Source organism: Hydra viridissima, unplaced genomic scaffold (assembly GCF_058129835.1).
Source record: "Hydra viridissima isolate aposymbiotic clone 2 unplaced genomic scaffold, HvirCarnegie_v1 scaffold_1, whole genome shotgun sequence".
Taxonomy (NCBI): domain Eukaryota; kingdom Metazoa; phylum Cnidaria; class Hydrozoa; order Anthoathecata; family Hydridae; genus Hydra; species Hydra viridissima.
In genome coordinates this window covers 29,415,753-29,441,459 of record NW_028324300.1, presented here as the reverse complement: position 1 = coordinate 29,441,459, position 25,707 = coordinate 29,415,753, and the positions used below count along the sequence as shown (strand labels likewise).

The following is a 25,707-nucleotide window of genomic DNA, read 5'->3' as shown; positions in this document are numbered from 1 at the left end:
TGTTAACTCAAAGCATGATGCAGATTCAACAGAACACTGGACTCTCTAACAATGGTATGAGTCTAAGAATCTACTCTAAACAAAATTATTCCAATTCGAGAGGAAGAACCAAACTTTCAGTAAACGTTTGAGCAAGCACAGGAAATATTGAATGATGAGTTTAATATGGAAAGCATAAATCTATCCATAATCATGTATGCAAAATTGCTCACCGAACAGTCCGAAGTTTTACCTTAATTGCGTCAAGGAAACTCAATGGTTTAGCCATTGTGAAAATGGGAGATGGAAGAGGGTCTTTCTTAAAAGTTTTACTTAATCCAAATGAATGGGATTCCTCACCTTACAGACCTGTTTGGAAGACTCCCGAATCATTGCCACCACAATCATAAAAAAAAAAAACAACTTCTTTATAGAACTTGCACAAGACACTTCAAAAAACATACCATTACATCAAACCTATTCTTGTACTTACAAAATTCCGAGCGAAATGTTTCAATTGCTCTTTGATTATTTTTTGTGCCACAAAGCTTGCCAACATAATTTGTGGCATTCAATTGCACAGCAGCAAACTCCTGAGTCCACAAGGTTTCTCAACTTTGGAAATCCAAGAACATTTGATGGAATGATAAAACAACACACTGACTTCATTCGTTTTGAAGGAGACATCAGAAAATCTTTTTAAAAAAGACTTATAAAATTAAGTTTATTCATCTCTACTTTAGTTTCCTGATCACTAGCTCGTACTTAAAGCCATTCCACTCATGAAACTCCATTTCTATTCATTTGAAATGGAGTTTCATGAGTGGAATGTATTTGTATTATCTTTCAAACCACACTCCTGGGGACTATTTTTTGATTTCTTTCGTTATGATAAGCTGCTGCTTGCTAAATGTATATCATCATCATTTCATATTGAATAGTAAGTTCCGGTTTTTTTAAACTCTATACCATCAACTTCAACTTCAACGGCAGTTAATGAAAAGCAGAACGAAGAAAAAAAAAAAATTGAGAAAGAAGATAAAGTTCGCGAAGAACAAAAAATAATGAGAGCAAGCAAACCAAACTTAAATGGAAAAAGGTTAATACCAAATCAAAGTCATGAACATGCTGTAATAAAGAAGTGTAGAAGACAAGCTTAAAATATCAAATGAGTATTTTATTAAATTTAGTAAAATACTCATTTTTAAATTTATCCGCATTAAATTCGGCGGGTTTATTAGTGTTTTTATTAAACTTAAGTGATTATCAAATGTAAGGGTTGTCTAACTTGCAAAAACTAAGTGCACATTTTTGTCCCACGTTACCCCTACTGTCCAAGTTTAGTTAATTGCTAACCGTAAAACAAATAGTTTTTAACTGTTTTTACGGTGATGAGATATTTTTGTTTTTGTTTTAACTGTTTTTACGTGTCACAAGCCAGACAATATCTTTTCGTTGATAAACTTGGTTTTATTCAATTGACAACTATTTTCTAACAACTCGATAGTTAAGCTTATAAATGTGATAAATACAAAAAGTATGTTCGTTTTATCAACTCCCAAATACTCTTGTATCCTCCAGACTTAAGTAGGAAAACGTTATCTTAGAATCCAATTCTTAAAAAAGTAATATAGCATGAAAATACCACTCAACTGGTTTCAATGAGAGGGAAGACAAGAATAAGCATCGAAAAAGGTACAACAATGTTGCATAACTTTTTTTAACAAATTATTAAGTTTAAGTGCATAAGTACATTTAAAAATTTATTGTTACATCATGGATCCATTCTCTGCTGCTAAATGCAATCTTTTGTTCGTTTATCGAAACTAAAAACAAACCTTAAACGTAAAATAATGAAAAAATACAAAGAAGAAATTTTATGAACACAAGTACTTCTTGAACTAAGTTTTTTTGTATTAACTCTAGTTTCACCTTTTCAGTTGTTTTGATGTAACTCTTTTAAGTAATCATTGATTTCTTCAATCAAACGATAGCCATCCGCAATTCGCTTTTCCTCTAATAAAAAATGTATATATAAGCATAAAAATGAATATATGATAAATATAGTTTATTAAATATTTTATTTATGATAAATACAGTTTATTACATATTTTATATATAATAAATACATTTAACTACATATATAATAAATATACTTAAGACTGATAAGTATGAGTAAAAAAAAAAACAATACAAAACAACACTAAAATATTATGTCATTTTCCTCTATATAATAAATTTAATGCAGCTGTGAATTTTTATAATAAGTTCAATTTTAAATAATAGTTCGTGTTTCTAGACTTTTAAATAATAAAATAGTTTTAAAATATATAATTAATGAAATAAAAAGTTATCTATGTATAATTTATAAAACTACATATAAGTTGTAAAGATACTCAATAAATTTTTTTTTTTTACCTACTGCCAGATTATCTTTTTCAAAATCTTCAGTTTGAGATTCATCTGCATGAAACGCATTCTCAACAAGTGTATCAGAACCAGATCCCTCAGGTTCCTCTGTGGTAGTAACTGCATAAAAAAGAAACAGTAGAAACAGTTATTCTATCAATTTCTTTACTATATGTTATTTGTTATATATCAGTTCTTTGTTAAACAGCATATAAATCATTAATAAAAAAAAAGTCCATTATTAGGTGATTGCTTCATTAAACATTATAAGGAGCTCCTCATTATCCAGAATGATAATTCTATGTTCATATTGATACATTTATCAATAAATTCGTTTAAAAAGTTAAATATTTTTACATATTATACAAAACATTTTATACTTGAACAAAATTTATAAGATAATAAAAAAAAACTTACCTTTAATTGTAGATTCTGGTGAGTGGGTGTGTTTTGATGAATGGGGATGTTTTGATGAATGGGGATGTTTTGATGAATGCGGATGTTTTGTTGTCTTTTTTGATTTAGTTGACTTAGGGGATTCAGATGGCTTTGGTGATTCGGATGGTTTTGGTGATTTGAAAAGCTTTGTTGGTTCGGATGGCCTTGCCCTTTGGAAATCACCTAATACATGATGTGCTACATAAAAGTAAAAAGTTAACACTTTAAAATAAAAGTTTTGTCATATTATAAAATAAAATTTTTTTCCTCGAAAAAAAAATTTCTTTGTAAAATTTTAATGCTTCAGGGCATGATGCTGAAAACATATCTTGTTATGAAAATTTCATTTTAGGAATCTTTACAAGGATAGTTTAAAACATTATAAAAATGTTACTAACTTGGATTTAAATCGTCCGATAAAGCTAAAAAAAAAAAAAAATAAAATAAAAGATAAAAAAAAAAACAATTTTTCATAAGCAATGCTAATTGAATTCGTCATTTCGAAAAGGACACAACTCTTTTAATTAAAACTTTTCAGGATCAACAAAAATTTTTCTTATCAAAAAAGTCTACAGTGCTTATAAAACTAAATATAGGAGTAGATAAATAAAAACATATAATTTTTGTGAACTTTATTTGTTGAAAAAATATATAAATCATACAGATATTTTTAACTTTTGGACTAATGCAATTTTTCAAAATGAATTCTTTTTTGTACATACAAATCCATCGATTTTCAGAAAAATCTTAAGTTAGTCATCTTTTATTTATTGATATTCATTGTTTGTTAAAGTTTTTTGCCATGCAAAAACTGCTGTATAGAAGTTTTGAAACATATTTTTCTATTTTTTTTCAAATCTGATAATTTTTTTTTTCATTGATTAGCACTTTGCCAGCAGGTGCAGGAGTATTACTTGATGGTAAGGACAACTTGGTACCCATCCTTTGTAAGAGCTGGAAATCATGACTGATTAAGCAACCTATGGATTCATGTGTTGTCACTAGACCAGGTGTGGTTTTAGAGAAGGTAAAATGTGACACTTTAGAAATACAAAAAATTATTTATTTGTTCTTGGGTATTCCTTTGCCATAGAAATCCACAAATAGCACTAGTTTTTTATAATGGTTTGGCCACCATTTTTTATGTCAATAATATCTTCAGATTTAGGCCTTCATATTTCACAGTTTTCATTAGCCCAGCTATAAGATTTTCATACTCAATTGGTGTGTAAATCCTGTCATTTTTTCGAATATGTCTTTTTGCTGTCCTATACACTCAATCATTTGGCAGGAATGAGTGACCTTGTTTGGGTATGTAATATTGTATCTCATTTATATTGCTACCTAGTTTAGCTACCAGTGATAAAAGAACCCCAACCATGGCATGATTCCGATTTTGGCCAGCACAACCATCTGAAAATAGGTGCAGTTCTTTGGCATTATTGCCAATATATTTTTTAATATAATCCAACACAAAAGTACATACTTCATTGGGACCTTTGTAAGCAACTCCTTCACAATAAGAATAAAATACTGATTTACCTGTTTTAAGATCATATATGCAAAACTCATAAAGCCATAATTGACATAGATAAAAATTCTCCTGGACAGGGATATGTGGAAGTGGTAAATTTTGCATAAAATCAATTGCAATCCCATACACATTCGGATCATTCTAGCACTTAGTTTCTACTTCCTCTATTTTTTTGTAAAACTTATTTGCATGTCTTTTATGGATCTCAAAATCTACTTGATAGACTCTTTTTGCACTTTCATTAATATGTGGATTTTTTATTTTAATCTTTAACTCTTCATACAGTCCACAGACATTAATATGCTTTCTACCGAATGATAAGCTAAACTTTTCTTGGAAATATTTTAAGTAAAATTTATATTTAACAGGATAATCTGGATATTTTTGTTTGTATAATATGTGCATAATTTTCACATTGAGTTTTTCATCTAAATAATAAGATGATGCATCTAGTATTGCACATGTTATTGCATATAGTATTATTGCATATAGTATTGCACATGTTTAACAGGAAATGACTCAATATGCTCTCATATTTTAATGTATCACCAGGTAATGCGTTGCTTTGTGATCCTTCAGATTTGCCTCTATGATCTATGGGCTGCTCATTTCTTTTTAAGAAAACACATAAACGTCTAACTTGTTTCATAGAAATTCCATGCATACTGCAAAAAGCTTTCTTGAACACTTTTTTTCTAACACCATTTATCTTAATGTGATAAATAAAGGTAAATTCTTTTTTCTTAGGTTTTTCAGATCTAGGACATTTTCTCTGTATATCCTTCTTTCAAATTACTGCCTGCAAGTATGTGTCTAGGGCGTTTTTGCTACCAAATTTGTTAACAAACTGTATAGTACTTTTCATAGCATCTTCAGATATAAGCTCCATACATTTTGAATTGCATCTATAAACAAAGAAAACAATAAACATTATCTCTATGTAACAATATAAGAATTATACTATTACTTTAAGGTAATCATTTACTGCTAATTATTGGTGGTAAAAAATCATGAGTAAATAAACAAAATAACAAGATGGAAAAACTAACCTGCAAGAAGCTCCTGTATGTCTTAGTGTCACATCATTCCCTTTATGGTTTTGATGAGCTTCTCCGGCAATTTTAGCTTTTTTTTATTTTAGTATGTTTATATTTTTCATTGTTTATTATACAAGACACTCTTTTTCTAGATTTGTAAGCATTTTTGGGAAGCTCACGATTCTCCATTTTTGTAACTGATAAAGTGATGTTACATTTGACAGTTGCGCTTTGCCTCATGTGAAAGGGGCATAAGTCCTGGACTGGTGCCATTTTTAAACAGACTTTAATTTTCATTTGCTTTAAAATATGACTTGTGTTATATAGCAATGTTCCTTTTTCAAATGAAATATGTAAAACACTTCAATAAATAAAATGGCTCAAAAGAGTGAAATTCGAAAAAAGTGTGACTTGTGTCCTTTTCGAAATGGCAGGTTCAATTAATGTGCACAATTAAAACAAGCATTTAAAAGCAAATTTTTAATTCTAAGAGGTTATTTTAAAAAAACTATTAAAAAATATGTTAAATAGTAAAATATATTTTAAAAAATTGTAAATCATATATCAGCATGTAATTTAAAAAACAATGTGTAAGTTGTAAGAAGATATAAATTTCTTATATAACTGATATAACAATTTTTTTTTTCCTTTAGATTTACCTACTGCCACATTGTCTTTTTCAAAATCTTCAGTTTGAGATTCATCTGCATGAAACGCATTCTCAACAAGTGTATCAGAACCAGATCCCTCAGGTTCCTCTGTGGTAGTAACTGCATAAAAAAGAAACAGTAGAAACAGTTATTCTATCAATTTCTTTACTATATGTTATTTGTTATATATCAGTTCTTTGTTAAACAGCATATAAATCATTAATAAAAAAAAAGTCCATTATTAGGTGATTGCTTCATTAAACATTATAAGGAGCTCCTCATTATCCAGAATGATAATTCTATGTTCATATTGATACATTTATCAATAAATTCGTTTAAAAAGTTAAATATTTTTACATATTATACAAAACATTTTATACTTGAACAAAATTTATAAGATAATAAAAAAAAACTTACCTTTAATTGTAGATTCTGGTGAGTGGGTGTGTTTTGATGAATGGGGATGTTTTGATGAATGGGGATGTTTTGATGAATGCGGATGTTTTGTTGTCTTTTTTGATTTAGTTGACTTAGGGGATTCAGATGGCTTTGGTGATTCGGATGGTTTTGGTGATTTGAAAAGCTTTGTTGGTTCGGATGGCCTTGCCCTTTGGAAATCACCTAATACATGATGTGCTACATAAAAGTAAAAAGTTAACACTTTAAAATAAAAGTTTTGTCATATTATAAAATAAAATTTTTTTCCTCGAAAAAAAAATTTCTTTGTAAAATTTTAATGCTTCAGGGCATGATGCTGAAAACATATCTTGTTATGAAAATTTCATTTTAGGAATCTTTACAAGGATAGTTTAAAACATTATAAAAATGTTACTAACTTGGATTTAAATCGTCCGATAAAGCTAAAAAAAAACATACAAACAATTTTTCATAAGCAATTTTAATGTGCACAATTAAAACAAGCATTCAAAAGCAAATCTTTGATTCTGAGAAGTTACATAAAAAAAAAAAAAAAATTAAACAATAATGTTAAAGAAGATGGTGCCTTCAATCTTAAACCCTGGATCCATGTCTCTTTCTTATTTTCTCTTTATATATACATACCTTTTTCCACATTGATAACTTTCTTGACATCATTGTTAACTTTTTGCAGCAGTTCTTCTACTTGACTATCTGTAACCAAAAAGTAAATAAGTTGTAGAAAATCAAAAACAGTGTAATAAATGAGAATAAATGAATACATAGATACTTATATACATACATACATACATACATATATACATACATACATACATACATACATACATACATACATACATACATACATACATACATACATACATACATACATACATACATACATACATGCATACATGCATACATGCATACATGCATACATGCATACATGCATACATGCATACATACATACATGCATACATACATACATACATACATACATACATACATACATACATACATACATACATACATACATACATACATACATACATACATACATAGATACATAGATACATAGATACATATATATATATATATATATATATATATATATATATATATATATATATATATATATATATATATATATATATATATATATATATATATATATATATATATATGTTTGAATTCAAAACATGCTCTCATAAATGAAAAAAACTTTAGAAAACTGTGTTTGGTACAAGCTATTGGTAAGTCCTCCCATTTCCAAATACCTGAATACTAGAATATGGGTTTTGGGTTAGTCCTATATGGTTTAGGTAATTCATTTAGGTCTACAAATGAAGAGATCCAAATCGATTCCCAAAAAATACTAATATAAACTATTAATAAGCAAAGTATTGCTTTCTCATTGTCCCAATGTTCAAAATACCTGATAAAAGTGAGGTAATCTTTGTGGAGTGTAAAAATTAAGTTTCATTTCAAGTAGGTGAATTTCATTTAATTGTATTTGAATTTCTTTGTTAAGAAGAAGACTTCCTCTTGAAGAGTTTTCAAAGAATTATATAGATGACGTTTCACAGGATGCTCTCCTTATTGTAACAATAGGCGCTACTGCAGTTTCTCCCCCCCCCCCCCCTTTTTTTTTTTATTTTTGAATATGATAGAGAATTTTATGCTGATTCAGAAAAATATAAAAACATGGACCTGAAAATCAACGGAAAGTGCTCTAATTCGAAGTCAAAGTTGTAAAAAATCCCACTAAAAACCCTAATATTCGCCATTTTTTTTCAAAACGCTATCATTTTTAACGAAAGTTAATTACCGTTACATTGCGCAATAAAAAGACCTGGTTTCCATCAGCATTTGCATTAATATTTTAAAGTATTATAACGAAAGTGTTATAACGAAATGAAATTAATGGAAGATTTTAAATAAAAATCATTATCTTAATATTCTCAAAATGGCGAATATTAGGGTTTTTAGTGGGATTTTTTACAACTTTGACTTCGAATTAGAGCACTTTCCGTTGATTTTCAGGTCCATATTTTTATATTTTTCTGAATCAGCATAAAATTCTCTATCATTCAAAAATAAAAAAAAAGGGGGGGGGGGGGGAGAATGTATGAAACTTTTTCTCGAAAAGCACTTATTTGATGTCAGGATATGGTGAGCTGTTAATCATGCTACAGAGTTGTCAATTATTGTTACGGCGCTACTGCAGTAACAATAATTGACAATATTTTTTAAAGTTTATTTAATTGTTAGAAGATTATGCATTCTTCAAAGATTATATTCTGTTCGAGATATATATTGTTAGAAGATTATTTTCCTTTTTTTTTTTTTGCGCTTAATTAATGTCTAAGAAAGAAACTGCTTGCGACAAGTCTGACGACATATGGTTATTTATGAAGTCTTTACTACATTTCAATGGATTATTTTACAGTGATTTATCTCATTATAACAGCATACTGCTGCTGGCTTTGATGTGTATTATAAATCCGCCATCTGTGAGACAACAGCGTTATTAGTTTAAGATCGTTGAACTAAGTGGTCACTAATTAAATATATTTGTAAAGCAAACGATTTCATTTTTTAACTCTTCTTTGAACCAAAAAACGGTAACCGACAACCGTATTTAGCTGTAACAATTTAAAAATAACCATTTAGTTGTTTATAAGAACTAAAATTTATAACAGTTTTTTTAAATTAATAAGTTAAACATAAACTTAGATTATTCAAAATTTTATAATAAATGTAATTTATTTATAGACGGAAAATCGCCGAGCAATTTTAGTGGGTTGAAAAAGGTATAAAAAACATAAGATTATTTCCCAGTCTCCAAACTATTTTGCGAATTAATTCTTGCATTTTGATAAAACCTAATCAAAAGAAAAATTGTTAAAAAAAGTAAAGCGATTAAAAAAATGCATTTAAATAATTTTTAACTTATTTTCTAGCTAAAATGTTTTTGCTATTTGAAAGCAATAACATCTTAACTAGAAAATGATTTTTGTAAAATGGTTATTGATATATATTTCGTGGAGCATTTTCACAAGACATTGATTGATATATTTAACAAATACATTTTAATTAAAACAACAGTAATAATATTTTATCAAAAATGCGTTTGTATAAATTTTAAAATAATGTATAAAATAAATTTCTTTAAAAAAAAGTGCAGTATTTTACCTTCAAATAAATCCATGTCAATGGCATTTTTTTTGATTGCATTTCCATGGACGCAAACGAGTAGTGCAGATACAAAAATTATTACTTTCATTTTTAGGCTCATTAATCGAATCCTTTTTTTTTTAAAAAAAAAAATATATATATATTTTGATAGTCGATTCACATACAAGCACGCATAAAATATAATAAATGTAGTACAATCTTATGACATAACATAATATAAAATAGCAAAGTAAAATATTCTATAATATAAAAACTAATTATGGGTTTATACAACACAATCAACCAAAAAAAGCAAACTATTTTATAAAATTTAAAAGTTAATGAAAAAATTACCTAAAGATAGTTTGTTCGTACCAATCTTGTGAATGAAACAAGATCTTTATAAACCTACTGAAAGAACTGAAATAAAAGGGTATTGTTATGAGGTATTCTATCTAAAGCCGAAAAAAATCATATTGTCACGGTTCATCAATTTTACGTAATAATACTCTTCGCTTGTATAAGAATTTATTCACAGCAATTCCTTACTATTTTCATTAATAATGCTTGTAAAAGGGGATTTAAGAAGATAAACTTCAAATAAATAGTTGGTCAATGCATCAAAGCAGACTTATTCAAAAATTCTGTTTTTAAAACCTGAGTGGGGCATTCTTTTGGAAATCTTTTAATTTTAAGTTGCGAAATTTAAAAAAATTGTCTGAATTTTTAGAGATGATATTGCTTAACATTTCAAAATTCATATACTATCATACTTGCAATAATTTATCTTGAACTTAATCATAAAGCGACATATTCACTATATAAGATCACATAACTCAAATAAAAATAAAATCATGTTTTATTTAAAACTAATATTGCTCCTAATAGACGCAAAAAAAATTAGCAAATCACTGAAAACAGAAAATTTTAACAGACCGAGAGTTTTTGTAACTCTCCACTTTGATCGTTTACCCAGGTAAAAAGTACAGTAAAGTGAAATCTAATAAAATCAAAATACTTAGTATTTCGTCAGTTTTATTAGATTTCAGTTCTCGGTAGCGCGATATATGACACCTGTAAGAGTCCTGTATATCAACAAAATTATGTTGATAAATAAGTGTTGATGACTAGAAAATAATAGAACACCTTTTTTGTAACTAGATAAAGTTATAAAAATACTAGGTAGTACTAGATTTCAGTATTTAGTACTAGATTTCAGCAATACTAGGTGTACTAGATTTCAGTATTTAGTGCACCTTTGCTTTAAATGAACAGCGAGACTCTCAGACTAAACGGTGATAAAGATGTAGATTAAAAACGTAGGTGTTGTGCTCCTTTTTGAAAGTTGTTGCGTTCTTTAATATTAAAGAGGTAAAATTGTTTGAGTTGGGAATTTATGCAAGGAAGTCAGGACCGAAGGAGGTTAATTAGAGCTTGCCTATTGTTTACCTCGTTTTTTACCACTTGGATTTTTATTACAAATTAGAGGACTCATACAATAGATCCTCAGCGCTGTAAGTTTTTAGAAAGTCTTGTGTTAAACGAAACAGCATGTGGCGAAAGATTCAGGCGCTATCCACTTAGATTCAACCCCTCCATAATTAATGCATTGTTTTTATATTGCTGCTTTTCCACAATCCCTCTTCCTTCTCTTCGTCGTCCAGATATTCTTGATAACTCATGGGGCATATATACAACGTTAAAATTAAAACTTTTGAAATTCTCTGTCTGCTTTCACGTAAGTTCTTTCATGGAGTCGACCAGAACTATACTTAGAGCATTGCTGATAAAGCTAACTCTCAATAGGTGTTAAAAATTAATTCCCTAAAGAATTCTATCGGAATTAATTAGTCTGGAAAAAATAGTTATTAATAGATACGGAATAAATCATATGATTAAACTAAATAAATTGAATAAACTAATATTAAAAGTTGGTTGATCATGTGATGTATACAACTGATATTTTTTTAAATTTTCTGAGGCCAAAATCTCCAAAATACTTTGGTTTTTTGGGCAGGACATCTTTTCATGAACATTTACTTGGATCGTTGCTATATATACACACAGATATAGGTAGTAGGGTGAGTGACTTGTGATAAATATTTCAAAAAGTTGTAACATGGCTCAATGTGTAAATAACATTTTAATTAAATTTTTTTATTGAATGTTAACACTTACTAACTTTAACGTAATAATCATGTCAAAATACGTATAATTCAGCTTAATGTCATTTTTATCATAAATGCGAATAGCATTCTCTGTACTGCTGCAGCATGCAGCAAAGAGTTAGGTCATGCTACCCATAAATTCCCGTCACTGAGCAACCTGTTGTATCTTTATCTAGGTCAGCAAACTTTAAATGTTAAAGCGGCTTTGGCACTTGCCTACTAGACACTAACTAGATTATTAATTTTCGGTGCTTTATGTTCGGTGCTTTATTTTCGGTGCTTTATTTTATAGTTACTCAACAATACTCAAAGAGCAAGATGTTTTAAGCATCAACCAAAAATTGCTCTAAGTTGTCGTCATTAACTGCTCTAAGTAGTCGTCATTAACTTCTTTTGCTGAAAATACTAGGGATACTTATTTATGACATCTGACTTGTACCTATACTGTAAGAAAAACAAAATGCAAGAGGTATAAAAGCTATACTGCTAGAAGATTCAGCTGATAACTATTCTTAAGGTAAATATTGGAGAAAGCTATGCATATCTTTAAATTTATATATTTAATGCTATCGTTTAATTCTATTAATGATACATTTTAGGTTCTGGTGGTAGCCAATCTGATATTTCTGAGGTCTTTTCACCTAATCAAAACAGTGTGTTTTTTTATGTTTGCAAAAAAAAAAAACTAATTGTTAGAAAAGTTCAAACACAAAAATCCTAAACTTTTATTTTTGAGGAAATATTGCATCAATTGACATCAATTTGACTCAATTTTGCCATATGTTTTTGTTTTCCTTAAAAAGTGTCTTAAGTCCTATATTCTGCTTAGGGATGCATAGTGCAATTCTTAAAGGCTTGTTGTAAATGTTTAGAATGAAACTTTTAGAATGATAATTTTAATTTTATTTCAATTATATCTATTTATTACAGTGAATAGTTTTTTCTTGAATGTATAATTATTAGAACTAGAATTTGATAATAGACAATTTCTATAATAAATAGTTTATATCTTAAACTATACTATTTATTACAATAATGTTTGTTGTTAAATAATTTTAGGAGTCAAAGAGTAATGGTTCGTATTAAGAAAAGAAATGAAGGAAGTATCATTAAACCATGCAGTTAAAATTGATAATCAACTTTTAAAAAATGTTTATTTTGGTAGCCACATATTGTTAAAAACCTATTTTAGCATCAGAACCTCTATTCTGCATTTGAGGGGAATGGAACTACTGGAGTATTTATTTTACTTTTATTTATAATGATATACTTATGTTATTTCCTTTTTTATTTAACATGAAAATATAAGTATGAGACAAAAAATGCCTGTAACCCCTAAAAAAGATAAACTGATAAATCAGACTTAGAGTTTTTAATTATCAAAAACTTTTGGTTTCACCGGGTGAGGCAAAATTAACTCCCCAATTTGAAAGAGCTGTTATTTTTTATTTTGATATTAACTGTCATTATTTTTTTTTTACAGTTGTAAAGTAGAATAGCACAAAATTAATTATGGATCGATTCAATCCACAACAACGTGCAGAAATCGTGACTATTTTTATTCAAAAAAAAAAGTCAGCTGTGTTAACTCAACGAGAATATCGAAAAAGACATCGTATTCATACAGCACCTGATAAGAAAACAATTTATACTTTATCAAATCGATTTGAACAGTATGGAACAACTTTAGACTCTCACCATTCAGGAAGACCAAGAACCGCCAGCTCTGAAGAAAATATCGCTCGTGTTCGTGAAAGTGTTACAGAGTCACTAAAAACATCAACAAGAAGACGTGCTCAAAAATTAAACATTTCTCAGCGCTCTCTTCGACGAATTTTGAAAAAAGATTTATACCTTTTCCCTTACAAAATCCATTTAATGCAAAAGCTATTGCGCTATTCATGCCAAAAATGTCATTGGACCTTTTTTGAAGACGAAATTAGACAAACAACAACCGTTACTGGTGATAATTATCGACAAATGATCCGAGGCTTTTTAATGCCATACATGGAAGAACAAAATCTGGACAATATGTGGTTTCAACAGGACGGTGCCACACCACATACAGCCAAAGAAACAACACGGATTTTGCAAGACCTTTTTCCAGGTCGATTAATTTCTCGTTTTGGTGATTTGCATTGGCCTGCAAGTCACCTGATTTAACAGCTCCAGACTTCTTTTTATGGGTCTATTTAAAAGAAAAGGTGTACGTGAATAAACCACAAACTCTTGATCAACTGAAAAACAATATTCGACAAGAAATAGAAAACATACCGGTTGAAATATTCAAAAAAGTAATGAAAAGTTCAATAAAAAGAACTGATTTGTGTAGAGCCGCTAAATGCGGACATTTAGTTGAGATCTTTTTTGAAAATTGACAAACTAAAAATTTAAATGCTAAATAAACATATTATTTGAAAAAAAACAAAAATCTTTCATTTATTTCGAAATTGTAAGCAAACCAAATGGGGGAGTTAATTTTGCCTCACCCTATATATCTTTTTAATCAAAAATCGAATTAGTCTAGATAAACCAACTAAAAAATCGGAATGAAACCGGTTTTAAAAAAGACCGGACTTTTTTTTTATAAATATATATATAAACAAACAATATCTCATAATTGATGCTTTGTTAAAAAAAGTACTTCAAAATGTTAAACAGTTCTCTAGTTATAAGGATATTTCCTTTTTTTCTATCAGCGAGGCGCATAGTGCGCCAAGTAGAAAGCTTGGATCACCAAAAAAAAACCTTCTGATTCTAAATTTATACCTCAGTTTTTAGGTTAGAAAGAAAGTTTTATTGCGCTTTTTTGAAATAATTTAACTAATTACAATCTTTTGAACTAACACAATCAATCTACAAAATAATTGCTAATATTATCAACAACAACTCTCCATTTATTTGGCAAGGAATAGGTCTCATACTTGTAGAAGGAGCCTAGCAGCGTCTCTAAAAATTGACGAATGTCAGCTTCAAGTTGGCATGTAAAATCTCAAGGAACGGAAAAGATGATAGTCGCTTAGAGTGATGTTGAGAGGTACCGCGAGTTGAAGCATCCCATCTCTGTAAGCTGAAGACATATCGATTTGCTGTATGTAGCCGCTCATTGTTGTGCAAAAAATTAAATTTTTGGTACTTTGCTGCGTTTGAATGAACTTCTGTTTGAGTCTTTCTAGTTGTTGACAGTAATAGTCAGCCGTTAAGGTGGTGTTGTGAGGAAGAATCTCGAAATGCACGATGCCATGTACATCTCACCACACTTACAACATGAGCTTGTTTTGGTTATGATCTGCTTTGGACTCTGTATCTACCCGCCCTTCAGCGTCAACCCACTGATGTCTTTACTTGTGGTTTACATAAAGTATCTTCTTCTTATCGCCAGTGATTACGTAATCTAAAGAGTCAACGCGTCGCTTTTTTGGAGTGCAAGAATATGCAGATCTTCAAGCGCATGTCCTTGTCATGTTGAGCTAGACTGTTAGAAACTCAAACCCCCAACTTTATCAACCAATCAAGACAGTGCAGCACTGATGTGTTAGAACACAAAAGTGTGGAGGTTATGCAGCGGCTACTTATTCTTGGATCCTCTTCCACCTGTTTCGCACTCTTCGGAATTAACTTCAGTTGGACAACTAGAGCTAGGACGATCCTCTAGTTGAAAGCTAAAACATTAAAACCAAATTCGACAAGTGCGTTTGATAAAACTGGTTTGGCCTAGGTTATGGCATATATTATGCTCGGCTTCACCGGCAGAATGTCTAAGCTAAAACTCAAAATAGATGCAGGATAGAATATATGAATTTAGTTGCGTGAAAATGTCTAAAAAATAGTGTACCGCTGACTCATTAAAAAAAAGATAGAATATTCTGTATTATCATAAAACTTCCCATGTTCTAATGAAATTCATTTTTGATGGCGCAAAGAACTTTCTTTCCAAACGCAGCAACATATTCAGTCAGGTAAATGTCTAATTTTAGCAGCACTGAAGCTGTCTTCAGGATAAGAAAGGTGTTACACTAAAATAAGTTTTGAAGTTATCTTCAGATTCTTTCAGAGTTCAGTTTGTCTTTCTAGAAAATCTTTCGTCTGAGAGAGATTTTAGATTTTTTGAGGGCTTGTGGCTCAGTCTCAAACAGCTAGTGAGATTTTTGAAAGCTTGTGATCAGACACATGATTCACTGTCTCTAAGGTGGTTAAAAACTTAAAGTGGTTCTATGAGTTCCGCAAAAAGAATTTGTTACCTTTTTAGTTTTACCTTTTTTTCATTTTAGCTGGAATCAGGCATTGAGAAGCGTAGAAGTTTTCACAGCTGAATGGGTCAGTTAGGAGAGTTAGAAAGTGCTTTTTTTCACTAAGGCCTTTATTTGTAAATGCAATATCATCCTCAGCCCAGATATACTGTTGAAGAATAAACATGTTTCAAATGAAATTTTTTTGGTAGGTTCTCAAATATATCGCAAAGGTTTATTGGTAGGTAAACCTATTTAAGGTAAATTAACATTAAAGATATCGTTAAATTGTCAGTAAAAATTCCGCAAAATGAAAAAAAAAATCTAAAAGATCCCAATATTAGAAGTTCTAATAAATTTGACGAATTGAAAACTCTGATCATTCCAATGCTGTCGATCTTTTAAAAACTTAATTATAAGATAAAAACTCGAGTCAAACTACTAAAAATTTAAGCTTGTTTCCTCTATAGTTTGTAAACTCTTTTATTGCTAAAAATAAACATAAAAAATTGATAAAATTCTAGCGAAGTAAGTATAATTGAAATCATAATTTTTCACAATGAAAAATTAGTCTGTGGAAAACTTGCTAACAAGAGATCGACATGAATTAAAGAAATGATGAAACTGGAGATATCGAGGCTTAAAAAAAGAATCAACTTTTGATTGGTTGGTAAAGACAGAGAAGAAGCCTAAGAACGTGAAAGTGAAAAATTGTTACTTAGTTCGTAAACAGGAAAAATGTCAAATAGGATTGTAAACATTATGCTAAACAGGATGACAAAAAATAAATTAATGGTACCAAAATATTTACTTTGCCTTGTTGTCGCAAGAAAGGGGATTGAGTCATTAAGTTTCAATTCGCACAACGGAAATGTCAATTTAAATTTGTGCGATTTAAGATTTATTTTACTTTGTAGTTGCTTTGCATCAACAGTTTAGAACAGTAAAGAAAGTATGTAAAATGCAATTTAGACAAAAAAAAAAAAAAAAAAAAGTTGAATTAGTTGAATCAACTAATCACATTTTAAAAAATGCGCCAAAACCAGTGTTAATATCGCTTTAAAGTAAGAATTCAAATAAGCGTATCTCTAAAAGTTTAAATTTGACTCAATTAATTTATTATCTTTATCAACGATTTCAGTTTTTTTTTTTTTTGTCACCAAATAAATGTAAACTGCATTAAATTTTTCTTATTTTTATTGAACTTTTGTAGTTTCAAGTAATAAATGTAAATTTATACATTGTATTAAAAAGAACGCATGCAATAAAAGTATATTATCGATAGTCCGGTTGATTGCTTTTAAAAACTTCACTCAGTGGAGCATTTGAATTTCAGAAAAGGTTTTGAGAGCACCGAGAGCGTATAAAGCTGGTAAAGCACGTGAACAAGCAGAAAGCGTGCAGGGAAGTCACTTCTGTTATTTTTATTTGGAGGCGTGATAAATGGATTTCAACAGAGGTCAGAACAAAAACATTTATTAACGAAAATCTTTTGTCAATCCAGGCCAAACTTTACACTTCTAATTTTCAAAAAATCTGAAACAATTTAGAACAGAATTAACTTTTCCACGTTATTTAGACGTTCAGGGCGACCTAATCAATTGCTTTAATTTGGTTGAAGTGAAAATCAAATCACCCTTATCGAAATGATTACTTTAACGCTCGATTTCATAATAACCAATGTATTATTCTAAACTTTACTTGACAACGTACGATGTTTTAAAGCGTGTTTTAAATTTAATGCATTTCATATGAAAGGGGTATGAACAAAAAACATTCCGTTAGCTGAAATAGATTATTTCTTTACAAGAAGAAATAGAAAAAAAAAACTCAGTTAAAATTAGTATATCATAACAAAAAAAACATTAAAAAAAATAGAAAAAATACAAAAACTATATAAATAAAAAAGATATATATAATTGATTTTTATAAAAAAATTCAATATAGTCTAACAACTTTTTGTGATAGTGTATTGAATTTTTACAAAAACATTTTTTAATAATACCAAAACGAAATAATCTCTAATATACGAACTAAAAATTTTACATTCAATAACTTATTGTTACTTTTCGTGCGTTTTATAGCAGAGTTAGAAAACTTTTTAGTGAATGAATCTTTATAAAAATGTAAATGAAGAAGTGGATCTTTAATCGTTAAACGAGAGCAAATAATTTACGCATAGCTAAACCATTGTTTTTTTTTTTCTTAAAAAAAAAAACTAGTGACGAAAATGTGCTAATAGTATTGAGATGTTTTGAATAAAGGGGTAGAAAATTTTCTTACGCTTTAATGAATACGTCATAGTTATAACACTTTTATACGTGCCTAGCTGCTCAATAATTAAATTCTTTTTTCGAAGTCTCTTAAACTAGCCATGTCAGATCTTCTAGTTCTCTTTATCTTCGTTGTTGGCACCTAAAGGAATGAACACTGAAATATCAACAAAATATTTTAAATGATTTTGGCTTTGAAAAGCTTCTGGGATTTAATCGTTTTTTTTAATTGTCAGACCTTTTTTAATCTCTTTTTTTTATGTACTGCATTATCATTTATTACAAAATATATCAATAAAAAATATAAGTTATCTACCTTCTATTTATTAGATTTCCTTTTATGTAAACAAATTTTAAAAATAAACTAAAGGAAGTCTTCTTTGTCAAAGAAAAAAAATTAAATTCTATGAGTATCTCATAGTATGAAGGTGTCATACCTCATTAGTAAATGAGTAAAACTGACCTTATTGTTAATAATTAAAATAAAATTCAAAAAAATACCTGAAAAATGACCATTAGGATATGTGTTTTTTTCAACTGGTTCAACACCATTCTTGAGTTGTGATCCAGAAAAACTTCTATTATATGATTTTTGAGAAACAGTATCAGTTTTACATTCAAGATTTTTATATACATTTAAAGCTTCACTTGTTTTCCCTATCTCACTTTCATCAATAACTACAGACTTTTTAACTATGTTGTCTTGAGGGATTTCACCATCTTCGCCATAAGTTATTTTTTTACGTTGTTCCATTAAAGTTGCTGGATCAAGAACTTTCTTTTGAACAGGACGAATGTAACTAGTACTTTGATCTGAAGCACCAACCTTGGTAAACATGCTTTTGGCTGACTTAACATCACCTGTCACTAAATCATCAACATTTGAATTGGATTTTTTCCAACTGGTTTTACCAATACTATTGAACCTTTCTCGAATGTTATTTATACTATGTGCACTTTTTACTACTTGCTCTTTGCCACCAGATTTTTCAATCAATCCACCATGCTTGTCATACTTATTGGAAGCACCATCATTTTCATCAAGCTCATCTTCACTATCACTATGCTTGTAAGATTCTCCTTTTGCAATTTTTAAATATGCATTTTTAACATCACCTTTAAAAAAAAAAAGTATATTATTATTACCATAATAACATATGCTAATGTATATTTAACTTTTAAAATGTCAATAGCAAAAAGTTGACATACCTAGAGATTTCCTACATTTAATTTCTTGTTGTGCTCGTTGCCTTTCACGCTCTTCTTCCTGTTCACGCTGCTCATCTTCCAAACGCTTTTGGTATTGTTCTTTAACAAGACGAAGTTCACGCTCTTTCTCTTCTCGAATTTCTTGTGCTCTGGTTTTTTCTTCATCGTTTAGGTCAATAGGTTCCCTATTATTAACATCTCCAATATCAACATTCAAATTTTCACTTGATGTATGGGATTCCATGTCACGCTTGTATTGTTCAAAAAGCAGATTTGTACGTGATGATATTTTATTACCTTTTGTAATTACAGGATTTTCTATATTTTTAAGTTCATATAATGAACTTCTACGCTCTCCTTCACCAGATTGGTCAATAAAATCAAGAGAATTTGAGCGCCGTCCAAATCTTGATTGCTTCTCTTTGTAAAACAATCTTTCTTTACTAAGAGTTTGATCACCTGTTAGGATTTTCTCTGATTAAAAAGAAATTTAGTAATTAACACTATTCCTTGCACAAAAGTTTAAGCAACAATGACTGTGTGTATGTATATAGCATATAGTATATAGTATATATATATATATATATATATATATATATATATATATATATATATATATATATATATATATATATATATATATATATATATATATATATATATATATATTCAAAAAGTCAAATAGCAGCACAAAAAAACCTTTTACCTTTTTATTTTACAAAAAAAGATCAGACTTTGATCATCAGTCCTTCCCAGTACATACAAAGACTTACTTTGCTGTTTCTCTGATTTAAATTATTTACTTTTTGCACATTTAGTTAAACAATACACACACTTAAATTAACTGTGAATGTTTACATATGATATGTTACTAATTTTGAAATGTCAAACAATAACATTATGATGAGATAAATACTGACATTATTTGGATGTTCCTCTAGATCAATGGCAAATTAACACCATGTGTATCTTTTTAAGAAAACATAAGATAACTGTGATCCTTGTCTTGTATACAAGACTTTGCAACAGCAAAAAACAGCCATGTACCAAATCATGTCATATTATATGCATATAATAAAAATATTTGTAACAACAATTCAAAAAATAAAAATGCATATTACCTTGATTTCTTAATTCTTGCTGCAACCCAGCATCTTCACCATCTTTTAACTTAATGAACTTTTTCTCCTTTATGTGATCTGAATCTATAGACTGATTTGTACTAAGGTTTCCTCCAAAACTATTTGTTCTTAATATTTCATCCATAATTTTTTTTGTCGTTTGGCACTCTTATTTATAAATGTAGCTCTATAAAAACGATAGCAAACAACCATAAAAAATTAAATAAATCTACTATTTATTTATAAAAGAAGAGTTCTCTGTGACATCATAAAATAAATAGTTCTGCTCATTATTCCTCTTAAATATCACTTTTTAACTTCTCAATTTTAACAATGAATCCTCCAAATCAATCGGAAGATACAAAACATAGCTTTTAAAAAAAATTAGGATTGAGGTTTAAAGCAGCTGTTTCGGATCCTTTCTAATTTCGATTTCATATATTTTAATATAATCGGCAATTAGGTAAAAGAAGCTACCTTAAACAAGTTACCTTAAAAACCTCACACCTTTTCAATACAAAGTCGCTGTTATTTTCGACTTTTTGTATTTGTTTTATGAATTTTTTTTTACTCATTTCAGGCTGTCAGTGTTGAGAAAACATAAACAAAGAAACTTTATCTAAGACTTTAAATTTATCTAAGATTTAACTTTACAACTTTTTTGAATACTTATCCCTTATTAAGTGTAAAACAAACTCATAACGATTACGATATAAAAATGAAAGATTGTTACCCTAGCGATAATATTGTATCAAGATAATTATTTTTCGTGAAATAAAGGTGTTCAGTGAATGTATTAAAAACTATCTGTTCGAGTATTAAAAATCAACATCTATGTTCTTTTATGTGCCACAGACTCGTTTATGTTAATTATAAAAGAATTATGCTGCAATATCAGTGTACTTGTTTAATTCTTTCCATTTATTGCTTGCTCGGAAATATATTCAGTGAACATTCTTTATTTTTAACACATTATCTTTCTTTATCTTATAGTTATCTTTCTTTATCTTATAGGCGTTTGAGCAAAATTTTTTCTTGCTAACACCATTTGAAAAATAACCCCAAGTTCTAACTCATAAAATATATTTTGATAGTAATTAAAATTTATTACTATTATATTTATAATTAAATCACTGGTGATTTAATCGATCAATTATGGTCATTTAGCAACGATTATGAATTAAATTATTAATCTGATGGCGCGATAAATAAGATGTCCAGTTCTTATTGTTTTCAGAATCAATTATCGTAAATTACAAAGAAATCTGAATGATTTATGATGTGCTTGCATTTTAGACGCAAGTGGGTTTATTTTTCATCAAACTATCGCCTATATTATCTATGCCTTTATTTTAAAAAACAAATTCTTTTTAATTAATGCCACTGTTATAATTTGAAGACTTTTAAAATGCATGTCATTATTGATTTAAGCTGTTTAGGTTATGGTTAAAGTAGTGTTTACATGGTAGACTAAACAAATATTTGTAAAAAGTTTTCTTTTCTGTAATTTCTGTAACCGTCTACGTAACTTTCGTCTAATTCAATAAAACTTGCGTCTATATATATATTTACATCTAAAACCATTCCGAACAAAGATCGTCTTTTAATTTGTAGGTAATTTTTGTCTTTGCCCATTTTATTGTCTTTTTCATCCTTGCAACCAATGTAATTGAGTTCATTGTTTGTTTATCTCTTCTTTGCTATTCAAATATTCCATCCGTTTCTGTTGGAACTGTAGTGTTTTTACAAGTCGCTAAAGTGGCTAAGTTCATTTTTTCAATTGAGTTATTTAAACTCTCCTTCGACAACTGTGCTTTTTCATCATCATTATCGTCGGTACCGTCAACGTCATCATAAGAGTCTAAAGGTTTTAAAAATCGATAATTTTAACCTCATATTGATGCAATCTTTTTTAACTTTGCTTGATCTTTTAATTCCACGTTTAATATTCAGCTTCTTTTTTATTTAAAGAAACTTTTTTCAACTTAGTTTTTTATTTCATTTAAACATAAGTTTCTTTTCTATATAATACTTGATTTATTTTATTAAACTTATTCTACCTATGTAATAAACATGCAGTGCTATAAATAGTAGCTCTAATTCAACAGTTGTTTTGGAGACAAAATGAGGATTTTGCTTTTAATATGGAGGCATAATAAAAATTTAAATAATATTTGAGCATCATAATTGTTGTCATAATTTAAAGGTAGTTTTACAACCGTTCTATAACAAAATACAGGACATTTTTACTTTTTCTTCACTTCCTTTGTCATTTGTATCAACTGAGGCTCGAGAACTGATTTTTATACGTAATTTAGTATGCGATTATGGTATACAATAAAATTTAACATACTAAAGTATGATTTAATATATATAATATAATATAGTATACTATAATATTGCATAGCTTAAAATAAGATTAAGTAATGTAATATAAATGCAATGTTATGTAATATAATTTAATAAAAATTATATATATATATATATATATATATATATATATATATATATATATATATATATATATATATATATATATATATATATATATATATATTGTATTTATACTCCAATCCAATTTTGCTCTCAAATGATATTGTTCTGTAAATTGAATGTATCACAATCAAAATTAGCTCGATGAATTAAAAGAAAGAAGAAAGAGACTGAATATCATAAATCTCGGAGTATTTTAAGAAAATGGTTAACGAAGTTTGAAATCTCAGAGAATTGGTTGTAGCTTCAGTCTGGAAGCATGAGATATTTACAAAAGTACATCATTTGGTACTTTTTTCCAGAAACAAACAATCGAATATGGAACGTCAATAAAAATTAGTTAATTTTCCTTTAAGATTATAGAGCGAAGGTTGTAAGAATGTAGTAATAATTTGTAAATAGGTAACTGTTATAGGTAAGATTTTAGTTTATGTTATGTTGTTTGTATTCACAATATACTTTTTTTACTTCTTATGTTCCTTATTCTGTATTTATTTCTCGGTGTATAATCTATGCCTTGTTTTCCTTGTATTCTATGCAACACCGGAAATGATAAAACTTCGGAAGTCATTAAAAAAAATAATAATAATAAAAATAAAGTAAAATTTGATGTAACAAATAAAAAAAATTTCTTTATTAAGCTAAAAAAAAAATCTTTTCTCACAACTTGTTAATATATTTAATAGTTTGTCTTTGTTAGTACATTTTTAGCTTCACAGTTGCATGTCGAAAGCTTGTACAAAGAACACGTCTACTTTATAATCTTAGATTTACCGCTTATCTGACCGATAAGAAAACTTAGCGACTCTCTCTTTATTTACACTAAAATAATGTTTTTCCTTTTTTACAACAAAATTCTTTTATACAAAAATACCAAAAAGCACCTTAAACTAACACATTTGTAACCTTTAATGTTCTATCAAATATTTCTACTGATTCCTTTTTATTGTATTCAAAATCTCATTGAAGGAGTACAAACAAATGCATATTGAAGGAGTACAAACAAACATTAAAACAGAAAGCCAAATATCAGGCGTTGAGACAGAAAAATTGTCCACATCGGGCAGAAAACTCTTAAATGATTAAGATTTGTCTTGTGTCTGGTAGGATACACAATAATATAAGAAATAACTCAATAAAAGATTATGCGAAAAAAAAAGGTACCACTCTAAAAACCACACTTTAACTCAAAATAAACACATGTCGTTAGATCTAAAATTTTCTAAAATTTTGTTATGCCTTTTTATCTTTTACCTCTAAATAAGGTTTATTTAAAAAAATCAGAAAATTTAAACTTGAAAAAACTAAACAAAAACCAACAACTTTTTTCATAATAATTGTTCTAATTTACAAAAAGAGTGGGGCTTAAAGCAACAACTATTAATGCAATTCTTATTGAAGAAAAGCCGACTTTTTTACCCGAGTATTCCAGAAATGTAAAATGATCACTTTGGATTTTAAGTTGTTTTATCCAGTTAATTGTAAAGTGCGGATTGTTGCATATAGCACATATTAAGTCTAGATGGTACATGATTAAAAATCAATTGAGACTATGATTTTTTTAAGCGATAAGTAAATTGGATTTATAAAGATAAATTAGTTACGTTAGGGTAACTTGAAAAGTTAGATTAATGAAGGCTGAAAAAAAGATATAGAAAAGATTATCAAAATACCTGAAAATCCATCATGTATATAAAAAAAAATCTCAGTGGTATATATTTTCAGATTAATAACACAGACAAACGCTACGGAGGTGCATAAATCAGATCAACAAAATTCGTAGAAAGATACGTCATCAAAATAAATAAGCTGATTAGTTAAAATATTAACCAATGTTTAGAGAAAGAATTTAGAAGTAGCTTAAAATGCATTTATATATGAAACTTTCGAGTGAAAGTTTGAGATTTTAATGGACCTCTGTTTCACTCATAAGTTTTCAATCAAAATTTAACAAATCTATTTAGCAAAATGAATTTCAATACAGTTCCACTACAATATTCGTGATTTTACAAAAAGTTATCAATAATTAATTTAAATACCGTTTGTGCCCAAAGTTTATTACCACGTTCTCTATTTTTTTTGTCAAATACCTTCCCTAATTTAAGGTCCTACAAAGATACCCGCCTTTAATCTGCAGGAGCTCTTCTCAAAGATCACTGAAGAGTTTGTTCCTCAGACCCAGTGAGAAAGGTAGTAAAGATCCGTTAGCGACGGGCCGACGCTGGTTAAATATAGATGGGCCAATAGCGGGCCTTGCATGGCGCAACAACGTCGCCATACGCCATGCAAGGCCCGCCATACGCCATACAAAATTCCTCAAAAGCTCCAACTCTTTTTATAACGGTGGTAAACAGATGCTGTCTTTGTGAAAAGGATTAAATTTGTAATCCGCCTGCCATTAGTTAACCACACCGCTCTTACACATTGTTTCTATCTGTTACATCTGGCCCATTTACTAGTAATAACCTTTAGGTCTCGACAAATCTACTAATGGTAGTCATTATAATTTATTTTGAAAAAAGGATAGCCATGTTTTCATATAAACAGAGCAAGGCGACTGGAATTGATGAAAA

At 28.8% G+C, this 25,707-nt stretch overlaps 3 protein-coding genes and 1 pseudogene across 5 annotated transcripts in view; 1 reads left to right on the top strand and 3 right to left on the bottom strand.

Annotated features, from left to right (window-relative positions):
• The window catches only part of LOC149894390 (deoxynucleotidyltransferase terminal-interacting protein 1-like), an 83,296-nt gene that overhangs the window by 27,129 nt on the left and 30,460 nt on the right, over positions 1-25,707 (top strand). The gene's annotated exons all lie outside the window — the stretch shown is intronic.
• On the bottom strand, positions 1,691-10,146 carry LOC149894393 (uncharacterized). Of its 2 annotated transcripts, none has more exons than XM_090079361.1 (11): positions 9,996-10,146; positions 9,660-9,772; positions 7,110-7,178; positions 6,884-6,907; positions 6,465-6,683; positions 6,057-6,167; positions 3,225-3,248; positions 2,806-3,024; positions 2,398-2,508; positions 1,912-1,995; positions 1,691-1,805 (listed from the first exon to the last, which is right to left on the bottom strand). In XM_090079361.1, the coding sequence occupies exons 2-10, from the start codon at positions 9,760-9,762 to the stop codon at positions 1,916-1,918; spliced, it is 960 nt and encodes a 319-aa protein (XP_089935487.1). In that variant the 5' UTR covers positions 9,763-9,772; positions 9,996-10,146; the 3' UTR covers positions 1,691-1,805; positions 1,912-1,915. The 2 variants fall into 2 exon arrangements, with proteins under 2 accessions (XP_089935487.1, XP_089935494.1); XM_090079368.1 differs by having other exon boundaries at positions 9,660-9,774; positions 9,999-10,126.
• On the bottom strand, positions 3,508-5,694 carry LOC145194267 (uncharacterized; annotated as a pseudogene).
• LOC145192099 (uncharacterized) lies at positions 18,229-20,866 on the bottom strand. Of its 2 annotated transcripts, none has more exons than XM_090079287.1 (4): positions 20,642-20,866; positions 19,521-19,994; positions 18,813-19,427; positions 18,229-18,453 (listed from the first exon to the last, which is right to left on the bottom strand). In XM_090079287.1, the coding sequence occupies exons 1-4, from the start codon at positions 20,784-20,786 to the stop codon at positions 18,425-18,427; spliced, it is 1,263 nt and encodes a 420-aa protein (XP_089935413.1). In that variant the 5' UTR covers positions 20,787-20,866; the 3' UTR covers positions 18,229-18,424. The 2 variants fall into 2 exon arrangements, with proteins under 2 accessions (XP_089935413.1, XP_089935423.1); XM_090079297.1 differs by lacking the exon at positions 20,642-20,866 and adding an exon at positions 20,227-20,463.